We start from the raw sequence: 17030 nt of genomic DNA, 5'->3' as shown, positions 1-17030 counted from the left end.
TGAGCGCCACTCATCCTCCAAGACTCAGCTCATGCTCTTACACCGCCCCTGCACTGGACTGCAGTTCGCCACCCCCACCAGACCCCAGCCACTGCTAACCTGAAGCATTTAGCAGGGTTAAGTCACATTTGTTTAAGGAATTAATCAGTCAACCACTTGCTCAATGAAAACTGAGAGGTCCTGCCTCTGGTGTGGGTCCATAGCATGGCCCTGTGGTGAGGGCATCTAGGTTTGCTAATACCAGCAGGACCTGGCAGAGGAGGGGACTGCAGCAGGCTGCCCACAGACATCCTTGGCAGACAGGCAGCCCTTTCTCACAGCCCCACATGCTACCGCACCTCCTGGCCTGCACCCAGTTTTCTAAATGGCAAGTGACTATTTTCCATGCAAATGTCCACATCAAAGTGTGCCTGACACAGTATAGCAAGTCTGTACTAACCCGTATGTCTGAGGGCAGGAGCCAGCACCTAACACGGTGGCCCCAACTTTCTAGACCATTGCAGGTGTCCAGACTTGAGTAGTGACTAGATCAGCTTTGGGCAAACTATGGCCCGCGGGCCGGATCCGGCTGTTCTATCCGGTTCTCTTGCTCTCACCTCCGCTCCTTTACTTTGAATTTATATTAGTTCACACAAACACTCCATCCATGCTTTTGTTCCGGCCCTCCGGACCAGTTTAAGAACCCATTGTGGCCCTCGAGTCAAAAAGTTTGCCCACCCCTGGACTAGATAAAACTGGCATAGTGGTGTACAGACTAGACCGCATTGGTGTGATGGTTTATAAGCTAGACCAAGTTTGCACGATGGTTTATAACACAGACTAAATTGACATGACAGTCTATAACGTAGCTAAGGTGGCACAGTGGCTTAGAAAGTAGCCTCTGTGAGTTCAGTTGCTGTGGGCTGCTCTTCCCAGCCTGAGAACCCTGGGAGAATATGCAAGAAGGGATTTCTTGACACCCCATGCTCGAATCCCTGGCCCTTGGGGCCCCGCTCAGGTCAGCAGGGGAGAGTGGAAACCATGCCCACAGTTGGAAGGCAGAACAGGGGGACAGCATGGCCAAGGTGCCTTGCTCTCCTCTGGGACATTAGAGGTTTGGTCGTGGCATTCAAGGCCTTTAAGCAGATGTCCTCAAACTACGGCCCGTGGGCCACATGCGGCCAGCCGAGGACATTTATCTGGCCCTCCAGGTGCCGCTGCCTGTCCTGCTTAGCCACCGACTCGTCCCAGGCCTGCTGTGCGCATAGGAATTTGTTCATAGTTTTTTTTTTTAGCTATAGTCCGGCCCTCCAACAGTCTGAGGGACAGTGAACTGGCCCCCTGTTTAAAAAGTTTGAGGACCCCTGCCTTTAAGGAACCCTGGGCAGAGGAAGAACAGCCCTAGGACCTTCACAGGGCAGCATACAGGTGGCGCTCTGCCTCCTGGTGAGCCCGCAGGGAGCCAGTCCTCCGTCCCATCCATCACCGCCTGCCCGCCTACCCACACCTTCTGTCACCTGTGTCTCCCTTGCTTCCTTTCATGCCGTCAGGTCCTGGACTCCCTGGTCTCCCTGGTGGTCCTGGACAACAGACGTCACCGTGAGCATAAGAGCTGGGTAGATGGACCTTCAGACATCACTCCCCATGCCAACCACCAGAAGAGACCTCACCTGTTAGCCCAGTGGCTCCAGCACTGCCAGGCTCACCCTTGGCACCTGGGGATCCTGCTGCACCCTGAGGGCCTCGAGGACCCTCTGCTCCAGGTGGTCCTGAAAGTTAAGTCATGACTGCATGGCTGGGTGGCCAGCAGAGGGCCTGGCTGCCGTCCCCTCCGCACACCTCTGTTCTCAGCAGTGACACGTGGATGTCCTAACACCTAATGTGTTCCCTGGAAGCCAAGAGGCAGCCCTCGCAGTGGGGGAATTACAGTCTCAGCTTGGGGACTTGCTAGGAAGCTGGGCCACGAAGGTCCAGCCCCGCCCTGATGGCAGAGGGTGAGCCCTAAAGAGGAGCATCAGTGATGCGGCTGCGTTGCTCCTCTGGGGAGGGGCAGGCTTTAGAAGCAGATGCTCTGCATTAATACCACGATGGGATACAGTACTGGAGGCAGGCCCTGCACTTGACTTGGCCCAGGGATAGTGGGAGCTGGCATGGTGCCCACATTCCTACAGTTCTTACCTTGATCTCCTTTGATTCCAGGAATTCCAGCCACACCTACAATTAAGAAGGACTTTTAGAGATTTTTTCCTGTCGCTCAGCCTTCCAGGGAAAATAAATGTAATATGTAGAAGCCCGTGGACCTGACCATGCAGCCTCTTACCTGGAGGGCCTGGCTTTCCAGCATCCCCTTTACTGCCCTGGGCTCCAGGGGGCCCCATGACCCCCATGTCTCCTTTCACGCCCATGCTCCCCTTGCTTCCTAAAAAACCAAGGAGTCAGAGTCAGGCCTGGAAAGAGGGCGAGCCTGGGCACCAGGTCCCACTGACACATCTCGTCGCCCTCAAAGACACGACAGCTGCCTCAGAGACAGCCATAAACTCATCAGAAATGGATGAGATGACCTGGCCTAGCTGATGGACAGTGGAAGGTCTAGGTCTATGGGCCCAGATCAGTGCTCAGATCTCCTTGGGAGGGACCACAGCCCAGGCTCAACTCATGCTGCCCGGCTCACGTGCGGAATTATTTTTTCAAGCCTCCCAAACTGAAATCTGAATATTCCAAAAGGCAGGCCCCAAATGCTGAGCATCAAAACTGTGAAGCATCGATGGAGAGAAAAACATTGCAGCAGCTCATTTTCCTGCCAGTGCTCCTGCCATCAGTTTTCCTTGTGCCCAAGGTTTCAAATTTTCCACTTGTCATCAGCATTCAAGGCTTGCCCCAGCCGGTCCACTCCTCGATCCTCCTTTGCTCCCTCCTTTTTCCTGCCAGTGCTTGATGCATATCAATTGAGGGCAGCTCCTCACAGGGCAGGACCCATCAACCCCTCCCCACATGGCAAGTCGGGTTTGGGAGCAGGCTGCATGGCCCTTGCCAGTGCACCACGTGGGCTGGCTCTTCACGGGCTAGAACCCATGGGCTGGCTGGTGTTCAGGAAGCTGCTGAAGTCCCACCATCAGCAAAGACCCAGCCAAGCAACTCCCTCGGGCCCTGGGGCTGGCCTATGGGGACAGAATCGGTTAAAAGCCTCCATACCATTCATGTATGATATCAGAGCTGGAGAGGGCCCAGGAGGCCAGAGGCTTTCTCCCTGGTAAAGAGGAGGAGAGATGCAGTTTGTACAAACCTATCTCAGTCTAAGCTTTGAGTGATGTTAGGGACAAGGCCGGAAAATCAGGTTCTTGGAGATGCTTCGGGTACTTAAAGAATGATTATTTCTCGATGGAAGACAAAACAAATGTGAAGAGCTTGGTTAGAGTTGACAGCTTTACAGCAGGCTTGATACAGACAGCGAGAAGGCAGCTCTTGGTCACTCAGAGTGTTCACTTGAGCACAAGGGCCAAAGGGCACTCGTTAGAAGATTCCAGAAATGATTTCCCTGGAGGAATTGCTTGGGGCCCCACCGCTCTGGGCCAGCCAGGACCACCATGCTGTGACCGCTGAGGGGCTGCATGGGGTTTCTGGGCGTGGCCTGGGCCTGGGCCTGCGGTGGATGACTTCCATGTTTCCATCAGAGGGGACAACCCTAGAAGCAGAGCAGCGCCCGGGGAAAGACCAGGCACCAACTGAGCAATCACAGCTGGGTCTGACCCCAGACCTTCCCAATCACAGCTAACGATGGAGCGTGTCCCCTGGGACTTCACCACTGTCTGCTGGGACATAGCTCAGTACCACCAGGGCAGGTTGCACGTGGCGGGCTAGCCCTGTCCCCCAGGTGGGGCAAGCAGTGGGTAGGAGGGCTTGTGGTCCTGGGAGATCAGGGGCAGAGGAGGGGCAGGCCAGAGTCTGATTTCCGAAGAACTGAAACTGCCGCATTTCCCCTCGCTAACCACAGTGTTCCCAGGCTGTGCCGGGGTGTGGACATGATGCCCTCCTATGGGGCAGTGGTGAGTGGGATGGGAAACAGGATGCTCAGACTCCTTGGGACAGGCCTGGAGCACACAGGCCTGGCTGCTGCCCCCTCTCTGGGTCTGGCAGTGCCACCTTGAGAAAAGTTTGGGCCTCCCTTTCCTATTGCAAAGAGAGATCAGAGTGCCACCTTGGGAACCAACCTTAGAGGCCAACTGTCCACCATCCGCCTGATGCAAGGACCCTCTGCAGTCCCACCTGGGAGAACTCAGCACCTCGTTTTCCCATCCCAGCAGCAGCTGTTCCCTAAGCTTTCGTCTGTTCAGTTCACCAGGGGCAGCCCAAGCCTTACCTGGCTCTTCCTCCCTCACTCCGGCACAATTGCTTCTCCTGAAACCTTTGCCCATCGGTCCTTGTTCTGCTGGGCACCACTAGAGCGAGTCCATTTTCTCTTCCACAAGTGCCTTCCTAAGATCTGTGGGTGGCTGGTGGCCCTGCCAAGGGCTCTCTCCCCAAGGCAAGTGTACCTAGTTTCTTATCATGTAAGTAACTTCAGTTTGCGGTGACAGAATCACATTTCTTCTATGTCTTATATTCCTGTTGTAATTAATCCTCATTAAAGGCTACTGCTGTTCCCCTCTTTGGTTAGGTGAGTAAATTGAGGCTCAGAGAGGTTAGGTCATTTGTCCAAGGTCACACAGCTAGTGAGCCACATTGGAACTAGATCTGTCTGATCTTGGAACAGAGTCTTCCCTTCCCATCTTACAGGATCACTAACACGACTATTAGTAACGATTGTCACTTTTTTAGTGTCAACCATGTGGCAGTTTGAAAACATGATTTTTAACCCTTATAACTATCCTGCAAGGTGTGTGTAATTTAATTATTATTATTTTAATGGAATTACTGTCTTTTTTCTGAAATGAAAAACTCATATCTAAGCAGGCGAAGTCATGTGCCTCGTCACACAGATGGACAGGCGCAGAGCCGCGATGGCAGCCAGGCCGCGAGCCCTGCAGCCCTTGTTCACCTGCTGCACTCCAGAGCCACCTGAGGGGCCACAAAAGAGGCCACGTGACAAGGAGCACCGGGCTCCGTCAAGGCCAGAGCCCCAGGGCATTGCTCCCAGCCCTGGCTCCTCGACCTCCAGGGTCCCTACGGCAGGCGGCTGGGCCCGGTCTGCATTTTGAACAAGCACCCAGGATAGTTCTTCCCCGAGGCCGTGAGAAGCACTGCTCCAGAGAGAGCAGTGAGGTGGGCTCCCAGCATCCTTCTGGGCATGGGCTCCTGGGAGGTGGGCAGGAGGCATTCTGGTAAGAAGAGAAGGGCATCCCCAGAGGAAGTCTGGGGTGTGTAGCTCATCTCATGGGTAATCTCACGATGGCCCAGTAAGACTCAGGAGAAGAGGACGGTAGGAAGGTGTCAATGCTCTGGGGTGTCAGCCCTTGCCTACTGCCCCCCCAGGCTCCCGCCTTCCCTACGCCCACTTCAGGACCAACTTTGGCACCTCACTTTCTTTTCCTGTGACTTCCTAGCTGCCCTGTCCCCAGGTGCCACCTGGTGCAACATGTTGCCCCTTTGCATTGCTCTTATGTCACATTCCTGCCCTTGGCTCATCTGGATGGCAGCTACCACATCTCCCATCCCAGAATGCTGGTAGGCAGAGCATAGCCCCGCCCTCAGTAGGCACTGAACAGATATGGTTGCATTGAGTGGGGCCCAGGCCCCCAGGCCTCCCAGCGTCACCCACACCCAGCAAGGCCCTTACCTGGGAGGCCAGGGTCTCCTTTGTCTCCCCTAGCACCAGTGTCCCCTTTTGGGCCAATGAGACCCCCATCGCCTTTGCTGCCCTTCTGTCCTGGGGTGCCTGCGGAGGGAACGGCCAGTGAGGTGGGCTCCCAGCATCCTTCTGGGCATGGGCTCCTGGGCGGTGGGCAGGAGGCATTCTGGGGAGAAGAGAAGGGCATCCCCAGAGGAAGTCTGGGGTGTGTAGCTCATCTCGTGGGTAATCTCACAGTGGCCCAGTAAGACTCAGGAGAAGAGGACAGTAGGAGGGTGCCAATGCTCTGGGGCTGGGGAGGAGCGGAGGGGAAGGGGACAACGGATGGGTGCCTGGGCCCGTGCATCACTGATTCCAAACAGAGAAAGCACAAGTTACCAGCGGCTCCTGGCTTCCCTGGAGCACCCTGCGGTCCTTGGAGGCCTGGGAGAAAGGAGGACGCGTCAGTCACTCTGTGGTCTGGGGTCTTCAATCAGCAGGCATTCTGGGCCCTGCCTTGGGCAAGTCTCTTTCTCTCTCTGTCTCTGTGTCTCCTCTTCACATGCACACACAGAGGCACATGTGCGTGCCTGTGTGAGCATGTGGTGTGCAGCCGCCTGCATAGGTTCCTCACTGCACCATCAATTCCTCCCATTGTTTGCCCACCCTCCCCCCTGAAAACCTCCCTGGAAAACCCCTGCTGCAGACGTAGAATGGGAGACTCTTTGGGATCCTATTAAATTCCTCTCCCAAGTTAGTTCCTCCAAAAAGATTTTATTTGCTAACAAATTTCCCTCCCATAACTGCTGGTGTTTCTTCCTGCCACAGTGGCCCAGAGGCCTAGTGACTGTTGGTTTGTGTACTTGCCCTTGCTGGCAACCCTCCCCTCAGCTCCTTCTCTAACAACGTCTTATCCTCTTTACATCTCAGCAGCCTCAGCCCCTCCAGGGATGGGGATGTTGGAGAGTCTGAGTGGAGAGTGGACTGGACTGTAAGGGTCATTGGCTCTGACATTTCGGTCTTCCCCCTTCCCTGGTGGGGGGTGCAGCCGAGCTCCCCACATTCTCTGCCCCAGCTATGCCATGGTCATTTGTGAGGTGCTGGGCAGGTTTAGGCTACAGCCTAAAAGAGAGAAACAATCGTGGGCTTTTCATCATTACTGCTAATCCCCCAGTGACCCTTGGAAGCACACATATCCCCATTTTACAGACAAAGAAACTGAGGTTCAGAAAGGTAAGAGAATGTTCCCAGCATCACAGAGCTAGTGCATGTTGCAGGCAGATGTGTCTGACCCTGGAGTCCCTGCTACGCCACTGAGCTTGGCTCCCCAGTGATGCTCAGAGGCTTGGACGCCTGAGCCCTGAGGAAGAGGTTGGAGCGTCCACCCCCTCCAGCCTCATCAGAGCCCTCCCCCCATGTCCCCACAACACAGGGTTCTTCTCAGCACTCCCAGTCCAGCCAGGGTAACCCACTGAACTGGCCTCCAGCACACAGGGCCTGCCGAGTGTTGGTCTGAGAGCCTGCTGTGGGTGCTGGCACACACACTGGCCCCCACTTACCCGCCTCTCCCTTGATTCCTGGCAGGCCTGGGAGTCCTGGGGGGCCTGGAAAGGAAAAGGCATTCAGCATGTCACTGGGACAAGGAGGAGAAAGGGGACTATGGGCCAGGAGACAAGGGGCGGGTATCAGTGGCTCCAGTGTATCCCTGGCCGCCCTGGCCCCTTCTCAGCCGTGAATGCCAGGCCCTTGGGACCTGGAAGACCTGAGGAAAAGGAGCAGAGACAGCAATGAGCCAACCAACAAGGTGGGTGTCCAATGCCACTCAATGCCATTGTTCATTCAACACACTGAGCGTTCAGGACCAGCCAAATGGTGCGGAAGAAAACAACACAGCGCTCCTTCCCGCAAGGAGCCCATGGCCTGGCGGGCAAGGCGCAGGGGTGCAGGGGGCATCCCTAGGGCTCTGAGCCAGACACCTGGGCCCGCAGCAGCAGGGGGACCTCGTGCCAGTCACCCGTGGTTTTGAGCCTCACCTTCCTGGTCAGTAAATTGATGTTGATATACCAGCTCCACAGGGCTGCCCCGAGGTGGTCACAGGGTGGCCACACGGAACATGCGGCAGGTCGGGGCACGTGGCACCATCACTGCTGCACGCGCATGCAGCTCTCTCTCTCTCCAAGGGTCGCCTGCTATGCGGCTCCAGTCTCTCCACGGCTCGTGGGCAGGACGGACAGGACTCCTGTCCTGCCTCAGTCCGCCTGGCTGCTGAAACCAAGCACCCGGACCAGCGGCTCAGAAACAACAGATCCATTTCTCAAGGTTCTGGACTCTGAAGGGCAAGACCTGGGTGCCAGCAAGGCCAGGCCCGGTGAGGCCCCTGCCGGCTGCAGGCAGCTGACCTCGGCTGTGTTCTCACATGATGGGAGGAACTAGGATGCTCTGTGGTCTCTTTTGTAAGAGCAGTAGTCCCACTCATCCGAGCTCCATTCTCGTGACCTAGTCCCCTTCCACAGGCCCCGCCTCCTAATACCATCACCATCACCTTGGGCATTAGACTTTCAATATATGCATTTGGGGGGAGGGGGCCGGGGGGCACAGACATTCAGGCCATAGCACATCCCCACATCCCCACAGAGAAGAATGACTTTCTGAGAGGCAGGGGGGGTTGCCTGAGGTGACACATTTGGAAAGAGGCCAAAGATCTGGGATTTCCTAATGGCAATGCCTGCGCCCATGCCAGGGCACCACGGTGGAGAAGCTCCTACAGTTGCCCCTCAGCATCCAAGGGGGACTGGTTCCAGGGCCCCCGTGGGTACTAAAACCCATGGATGCTCAAGTCCCTTATATAAAGTGGTGAAGTATTTGCATATAACCTACACGCATCCTTCTGTGTACTTTAAATCATGTCTAGAATTCTTATAATATCTCTGAGCCTCACTTTCCTCTTCTGTGAAATGGGGATGACAGCAACAGCCACTCGGGGTTAGTGTGAGAATCAGCAAAGCACAGACAAAATGTGCCTTCACTTAACCAGGGGCCCACCCCATCCCGAGTCAGCCTAGTCCCCGCCGCTCCCCACCCTCCCACCCATATTTCTCCTGCTCTTGCATTGCAGGCACTAGCTTTCCTGAGTCACCAAACTCCCTTCCCACCACAGGGCCTTGCGCTCGGATTCCTTCTGCCTGGGCCCCTGCTTCCCTCGTCTCAGCTGAGAGGCAGCTCGGGAGCCTGGCCTGGCGCCTGGGGAGGTGAGTCCCCTCCGTGCTCTTTGCACCGGGGACCACTACCTTCCCCAGAGCCTGACTTAGGTGCAGTTGCCCCTCCTCCACCTTCCCAGCTGTGTTTTTGGAAGCCTGGGCCAAGCACTGCATCCCCTCCCCCCAACCCCCCAATCTTCTCTGGCCACCTATTGGTCTCCATCGGGCTTTCTAGCAGGATGCCTCTTTGGGGAGCCCTGCCCAGGCAAGGCAGGCCATGGTGGAGGGGAGCGGCCACAGCCTCCCGGGGGTGGGGGAAACCAAGGGGGTGGAGGACCTGGGAAGGCAGGTGGGCGTGAGAGGGGGCCCAGACCTTCTGCAGCTCGTGCTGCTGCAATTGCTGTTTCCTGCCTCTGGTTTCTGGCTCCAAAGAGAGAGTGGGAAGAGAGAGAGAAAGACAGAGATAGAAGTTGTCAGAGATTGAGAGACACTGAGACATAGCAGTGGAGATCATAAACATATATATTTATAGAGAGACAGAGAGGGCCAGAGGGAGCCTGTCCACACCCTGGTGTGGGGAAGGTGGGCTCCATGCCTAGGGCGGGTGATGGAGCAGATTTTAAGGGTCTGACCAAACCCACTGGTTGAAGAAGTTTAAGCATGGATTCTGTCAGCAAAGTGCCTGGAGTTTGGAACAGCCTGTCCTTAGAGCAGAGGGGCCCCATTCATCCGGCGGGGGCATCTGAGCATGAGATCATTGAACCTTCTCAACAGCAGCAACAATGAAGCAAATGTAACAACACCAGCGAGTGCTTACTTGGAGCTGGGCACTGGGCTGAGCACTGTTCCATTCATCCTTTTACCTGACACCAGTCCAGAGGTCCCATCCTTATCCCCACCTTCTAGGGAAGGACGCAGACTCAGAGCGGGAAGCAACACGTTCAAGGCCACCCAGCTCCTGAGAGGTCCCGTAGTCCAAGCCCAGGCTGCTGCCACTAGCAAGGCTTACTCAGCACTCCCCCCAGGTCAGTGGTGAGATCGGGGCCACACTTGAAAAATTATGAGGCCAAAGAGTTCTGCCTGACAACGTTGTGTACGTTTATTTTCAAGATGAAATTTCTACCACTCAGCTACTGGACTGTGTGTGTGTGTATGTGTGTGTGTAACTGTGTGTGCTGAGGTAGGAAGCACAGGCAGCTAAGCCCAGGCTCCGTCCTCAGAGAGCACGTTACTGTCAGACATTTCATGTCACCTTCCTTGACTCTTATAGCAACCCTGCGATGGCGAACATTTATCTCCATTATTTCCTACCAGGTGAGCAGCCAAAGGTCCAGAAAAACTAATAACTGGCTCAAGGCCATGCAGGTAGTGGACCTAGGACCCAGGCAGGCCAGCCTGACCCACAGGCTGCCTCCCGTCATCACGGTGGCCACAGCCGGAGGCACGCTGAGTGCTAGGTGTCAGGTAATAGGGCCTGGAAAGAGCAGTGATGGGAGACGAAGAAGGTGACCTGCTGAAGCTGGGGCCCTGGGGGAGAGGCCCGCTGAGGGATGCACTGGGCTCTCTTAGCCAAGGCTGGATTTGGAGTGATGTTTGGCGGGGAGCCGTTTCCCATTGGACCAGGGGTTGATGGAGAGGCGGTGGGGACCCAGGGAAGGTAAGTTGGGGTCAGGTGTGGAAGCCAAGAAAGGCACCGGCCACGGGGCTGGGGGAGAAGGTTGCGGGAGGGCAGGGGATCAGAGTGGAAATGAACCCACCTGGAGCGCCACGTTCACCTTTGGTCCCAAGGAGCTCTGCGAGGGAAGGAGAGAGGGTTGCAGCCAGAGCTGTGGTGCGGCCAGAGCGCCCTCTGGGCAAGCAGCACTGCAGGCCGGGGCACTGGGCCACAGGAGCCAGACCGCCCTCTGGGCATGCAGCACTGCGGGCAGGGGCACTGGGTCCCAAGAGCCGAGCCCAGCATTCTTCAGGACGAGTCCTTATGAAGGGCCAGATGTTTAGTTGGTCTACACAGGAGAGCCTGCGAGTCCCAGAGTGCAGGACCCCAAAGAGCACCCCACGTCATCAGAAGACCATGAAGCCCAACCAGCTGGGCAAGTGCTTCGGGTTAAAGAAAGGGCCTCGTATGATCAGAGATAGTCCTTCACCTCTCAAGGGGCAGAGGGACCAGCCTGTGTCTGAGCGCTAGAGCCTGGGCTCTGCTCCTTGGCCAATGTTCCCTCCCCTCGCATCCTCAGGACTCCCTCTGCCCCACTGTCCCTTCCCCTCGCGTCCCCATTGGGCTCTCATCTCTGCTCACTAGGGAGGCAGCAGCCTCTCCCGGTCCTGCCCTCGGCTCCTGTGTCTGGCACGTGGTCCGTGGGCATGGCCCCTGGCAGAGGCTCACCTCCTAGGCCCCAGCACACCCAGACACAAGCAAGGCCCCGGGCTCTAAGCAATAGTGCCAGCCCTGAGGCAGCCAGATCGCACCTAGAAGCTGGATGTGCCTGGATTAGCCCTTTCCACTCTAGGACAGCCTGAGAGAAGGGGCCAGGGGAAAGGGGACCCCTTTGGCTCCACTTCCTCCTGCCTGTGGCCCTACCTGCTAAGCCGACCTGTCTTCCCTGCAGGCCCAGCTGTCCTTTCCCCTCCACGGTCCCCCCACCACCTGCACTGGCCTGGTGTGCACCAGGACTTTCTGCCAGCCATGGGCCAGTATTCCTTGTATGTATGGATAGGGTCCCAGGAGGTACCCCAGCTTCTGTGTCTTACCCGACTTCAGACACATTCTGGATCAGGCTGACAGCTTTGTGACTCAGACTCGGCCTGTGGCTGGTTGCTTCAGGCGCTAGCTCCTGAGGTCACACTCTGCTTGGACAGGTTTGTGGCTCCTATGTTCCTGGCCCCACTCTCCCACCACCCATGGGACTTGCAGCTTCATGTCCCTCTCAGATGGCTCTCACCCATGTCTCAAACCCCAGGGTTCCATACCAGGCCAGGGTTTGGGAAGATCTTGCCAGGGAATGAAATTCAGGCCCAAAACCCCCTTGGGAAGGGCCCATGAACTAGCAGCTCCTACTCTCTCGTCCTCATCTGAGGAGTCCCAATCCAGAGGGGAGCGGCCAAACCTGGGCTCCGGGTGAAGTTGTCCACCTGCTGCAGCAGGTGCTCCTGCCGGGCGCGGACCTGGCTGAGCTGGGCCTGCAGCACCTGCAGCCTCAAAGCCCCCACAGGCAGCGGAGGGCTGTGCTGCGACCAGAGTGAGGCGAAGGACGGGCTGTCTTCAGCGGCCAGCGTTCCATTGTCAAAGTGCATCTCCAGGGCCCTGAACTGCTCCTGCAGATACAGAACTAGACACCCACCCGCCCCACAGCATTCTTTTATGACCACATTAAAGCCCCAGGCATTTAAGCATTTGGTCCCATTCCTGACCGGCTTATGTTGCAGGTGCATAACTCCTGTGGGCCCTGAAGACAAACACATGTCCTATGCTGTGAGGACCATGTGGGCACAGAGCTTTAGCTATATACCTTGCACGTGTGTGCTCCACGCAGGCATGACATTACATGTTCACACTCACGTACCCACAGTGTCACGTGCCTGCTCTGAGCGTGAATGCATGGCAACTACTGTGCTGGTCTGACTTATTCATGTGTGACCTGAATGTGCATGCGACATGTGTTTGTGGCATCCAGGCACACACTGTTCCTGCGTGACTTCGGTGTCTGCTGGTGGAGTTGCTTCATGAACTTCACATTTGGACTGGAACACTTTGAAAGTCAAGTCATGTTGAAACGCACACTGATCAGCAAAGCCCCTTCCCGCTCAGAGGCTGGAACCTTGATGCAAGGTGCTCACGGCACACCATGTGAGAGCATTGCACCTTTCACTGCTTTGGACACATAGGCTCCCGTGTGCGTTCTCTCTCCTCTTTCTCTCTCCTCTCTCTCTCACACGCACACGTACACACACACGCACATGCACACGCACACACACGCACATGCACACACACACACACACATTTGCAACACAACACACTCTTCCCCCTTCCACCTCCAGCAGGGGCAGCAGGGGCCCCAGGGCTCTGCACTCAGCTGCAGCTCTGTGGGTCAGGGCCATGTTCGGTCACTCTCAGAGGGACCAGATGGGATCAAGCCTGCATTACCTTTCATCACCAGCAGCCCGGTGCCCGCGGAGAGCAGAATCAGGTAGGTGACCACCATGATCAAGAAGCACTTCACCCCATTTCTCTTGTTGGGCATTGGATCTGAAACAACCCGGGGGAAGGTGGCTGCTGTCAAGGGTGGGGAGCAGGGGCCCCACAGCGGCCGGAATCCCCTCTGTGTGAGTGAGCAGAGGGCTCCCGGTAAAGTTGAGTGGAGAGGACACCAAAGGCCTACTACCCTCAAACCCTCCCTCTTGCCCCAGCACAGGAAGTGCCATTGTGGTGCATTCATTTCTATGGCCAAGCGAACAAACCCCCGTGACACGTATCATAAATGGAAGAGGGTCGTCCTTAAGCTGGTGGCACAGCACCTGGCCACAGGGGGTTCTCCGAAGATGTTTATCAGGTGAATTAGTACATCGATGTGTTTGTTTAAAACCCAGAGAGGAGGATCATTGTTCCCACTTTATAAACAAGAAAAAAGGTTTGGAGAAGTTGAAAAACCTACTAGGTTTTAAGATGCAGACCTGGAATTCATGTCCAGGCCATTGTTTTCTTTGTCTTTAGCTTTTGCAGTTATAACAGTAAAACATTCTTAATATACTCTGCCAGAGTGGCTCAGTGGTTGACCATTGACCTATGAACTGGGAGGTCATGACTTGATTCCCGGTCAGGGCACATGCCTGGGTTGCAGGCTCAATGCCCAGTGTGGGGCATGCAGGAGGCAGCTGATCAATGATTCTCTCTCATCATTGATGTTTCTATCTCTCTTTCCCTTTCCCTTCCTCTCTGAAATCAATAAAACATATATAAAAAACCATCTTAATATAATTAAACAATATAGAGAGCATTACAAGAGTTAATGATTTTCCCTCAACCCCCTGAGCTCCGAACTGAGGAGGTGGGCTTGGTTAGCATTCTGGGGTGTGCCCTTCCTCCCATTCCCCTTGCTCTAAGAAACTTAATACCCATATACTCCTAAGTCCAGTTACTTTTCTTTTAATTTTACATAAATGATATCATATTATAATATAATATAGCACCTTGCTTTCTGCAATGAATGATTCTCCATGGACATTCCTCAACTGTGTAATACACATGACAAAAAAAGGATCAATAAACTAAATAATAAAATAATTAAAATTATCCAATCTGAAAAACATACAATTCTCTCACACACAAACCCAGCCTTAGAGACCTTTGAATCAATAACAAAATACATAATATTGATACCATTTAAGTCCCAGAAAGAGTGTGAGGTTGAAAAAAATATTCAAAGAAATAATGTTGGCTGAAAACTTCTCAAATTTAGTGAAAGACATAAACCTACAAATTCAAGAAATTGAGAAAACCCAATCATGATAGATGCAAAAAAATCAATACTAAGATACATCACAAGTAAAATTCAAACAAACAAACAAACAAACAATCTAGATAAAAAGAAAATTAAAAATCTAAAGTAAAAGGAAAACTCTTAAAAGCAGCCAGGAGAAAAATGGCACATTGCCTATAAAGGCATACCAACTTGAATGATAACAGATTTCTCATCTGAAACCATGGAGATCAAGTGGAAGTGCCATTTATTTTTTCCCTGTGGTGAAAGAAAAAAAATTATCAACCATGAATTTTATGTCCAAGAAAATACTTTTTAAGAATGAATGGGAAATAAAAAGGTTCTCAGATGAACAAAAACTAAGAGAAGTTATAGCTAATAGAAATTGGCAAAGATCCAACTATATACTATTTACAAGAAACCAAAAAATAGAGCTTCCATTCACATGAGGTAAAAATAGATATAAGTGAAAGGAGAAATAGATAAAACCACAATTATAATCGGGGACTTTAACAACTCACTCTTAGCAGTTGATGGCAAAAAATCAGCACAAGCATAGAAGAATTGAACACCACAAGGCAACAGGATCTAATCAACATTGATAGACTACCCCACACAACAACAGCAGTATACACATTCTTTCCATGCACTAAGACAGTCCATATCCTGGGTCATAAACCAAACCTCAACAAGATGTAAAATAAACGAAGTCATATAGAGTATGTTCTCTGGAATAAAAATAGAAACCAATAACATACAGACAATAGGAAAATCCCCAAAACACTTGAAAAAAATTTTAAAGACTTTCATTTATTTTATTTTATTTTTTAATGTAATTTATTAGGGTGACATTGGTTAATAAAATTATATAGGTTTCAGGTGTACAATTCTATAATAGATGATCTGTATACTAGTATTGTATTGTGTGTTCACCATCCCAAGTCAAGTCTCTTTCCATAATCATTTATCCCACCACACTCTCTTCTACCTCTCCCACCCCCCTTTCACCATACTCTTGTTTGTCTCTATGAGCTGGTATTTTTTTAACCTAATCCCTTCTCCTTTTTCACCCAACCCTCCAACCCCCATCCCCTCTGAGAGCTGCCAGTCTGTTCTCTATCTATGAGTCTGTTTCTATTTTATTTTAGTTAAAAAACAAACAAACAAAACACATTTAAATAATGGAAAGGTCATAGAGAAAGTCTCAAAGAAAATTAAACAAACAAAACACAAAAAAGAACTGAATGAAAATGAGAATACAACATATCAAATTATAGGATATAGCTAAAGCAGCACCAAGAGGAAATTTATAGGACTAAATGCTTACATTACAAATGAGAAAAGATCTCAAATCAATAAACTAAATTCCAACATCAAGAAACTAGAAAAGAAGAGCAAAGTAAATCCTAAGCAACCAGGAAAAAAGGAAATAACAAAGATCAGAGCAGTCCTGGCTGGGTGGCTCAGTTGGTTGGAGTATCGTCCCATACACCAAAAGATTGAGGGTTTGATTCCTAGTCAGGGCACATACTGAGGTTATGGGTTCCATCTCCAATCAGGGCACATACAGGAGGCAGCCAATTGAAGGATGTTTCTCTCTCTCTCTCTTTCTCTCTCTCTCTTTCTCTCTCTTTCTCATCAATAAACATATCCTTGGGCAAGGATTAAAAAAAAAGATCAAAGCAGCAATCAATTAGATTTAAAATAGAAATACAAAAATACACATTAACAAAACAAAATGCTGGTTCTTTGAATAAAATCATTAACATTGATAAAGCTCTAGCAAGACTGACAAAGATTTTATTAAAAAGGTACAAATCATAATATCAGGAATAAAACAGAGGATATTACCACAGATCCTGCAGCCATTAAAAAGAAAATAATGAAATTACTAACTCTGTTTACAACTTAGAAGAAATAGGGTCAATTGCTCAAAAACATAAGCTATCAAAACTCAGTCAATATGAAATAGATAGTATGAATACCTGTAATTATTAAATAAATTTAATTTTAATTAAAAAACTTCTGAAAAAGAAATAACCAGGCTCAGGTGATTTTATTGGAGTATCTTGACAAAACTTTAATAATGAATAAGCATTATTTTTATACAATCTCCTATAGATAATAGAAGAGTAGAGAGTACTTCCTAACTCTTTTTTTTTTTTTTTTTTTTTTAGGTCAGGAATACTCTGACATGAAAATGAGGCAAAGACAGTACAAGAAAAGAAAAAAAAAAATCAATGTCTCTCATGAAATTTGACACAAAAATTCTCAATAAAGTATTAGTAAACCATGTCAAGCAATGTATAAAAAGAATTCATATATCAAGGCTAAATGGGATTTCTAGATATGCAAGGCTGGTTCAATATACAAAAATCAATCAATATGATTCACCAAATCAACAGACTAAAGCAGAAAAATTACATAATCACCTAATTGATGCAGAAAAAGCAGTTGACAAAATACAATTATAATAAAGCTCTCATAATTATAATTCATAATCTCAACTCTTATAATAATAAATTCATAATAAAACTTCTCAGAAAACTAGAAATAGAGAACTTCCTTAACTTTAAAAAAAGGAACATCTACAAAATATTTAAATGTAAGGATTAG

At 51.4% G+C, this 17030-nt stretch overlaps 1 protein-coding gene across 1 annotated transcript in view; it reads right to left on the bottom strand.

Moving 5' to 3' along the window:
• MARCO (macrophage receptor with collagenous structure) overlaps positions 1–17030 on the bottom strand; it is a 35384-nt gene that overhangs the window by 11056 nt on the left and 7298 nt on the right. The window contains exons 2-11 of the mRNA XM_080669001.1: positions 13082–13183; positions 12045–12266; positions 10698–10733; positions 7303–7347; positions 6143–6187; positions 5753–5851; positions 2300–2398; positions 2158–2193; positions 1650–1748; positions 1497–1559 (exon numbers count right to left, since the gene is read on the bottom strand). Coding sequence (XP_080525127.1) covers positions 1497–1559; positions 1650–1748; positions 2158–2193; positions 2300–2398; positions 5753–5851; positions 6143–6187; positions 7303–7347; positions 10698–10733; positions 12045–12266; positions 13082–13183 — 846 coding nt within the window. The remainder of the gene's footprint in view (positions 1–1496; positions 1560–1649; positions 1749–2157; positions 2194–2299; positions 2399–5752; positions 5852–6142; positions 6188–7302; positions 7348–10697; positions 10734–12044; positions 12267–13081; positions 13184–17030) is intronic.

Source organism: Plecotus auritus (assembly GCF_963455305.1).
Source record: "Plecotus auritus genome assembly, chromosome: 5".
NCBI classification, from domain to species: Eukaryota; Metazoa; Chordata; class Mammalia; order Chiroptera; family Vespertilionidae; genus Plecotus; species Plecotus auritus.
The sequence above is the reverse complement of the archived record's forward strand: the minus strand, read 5'-3'. Positions and strand labels throughout refer to the sequence as shown.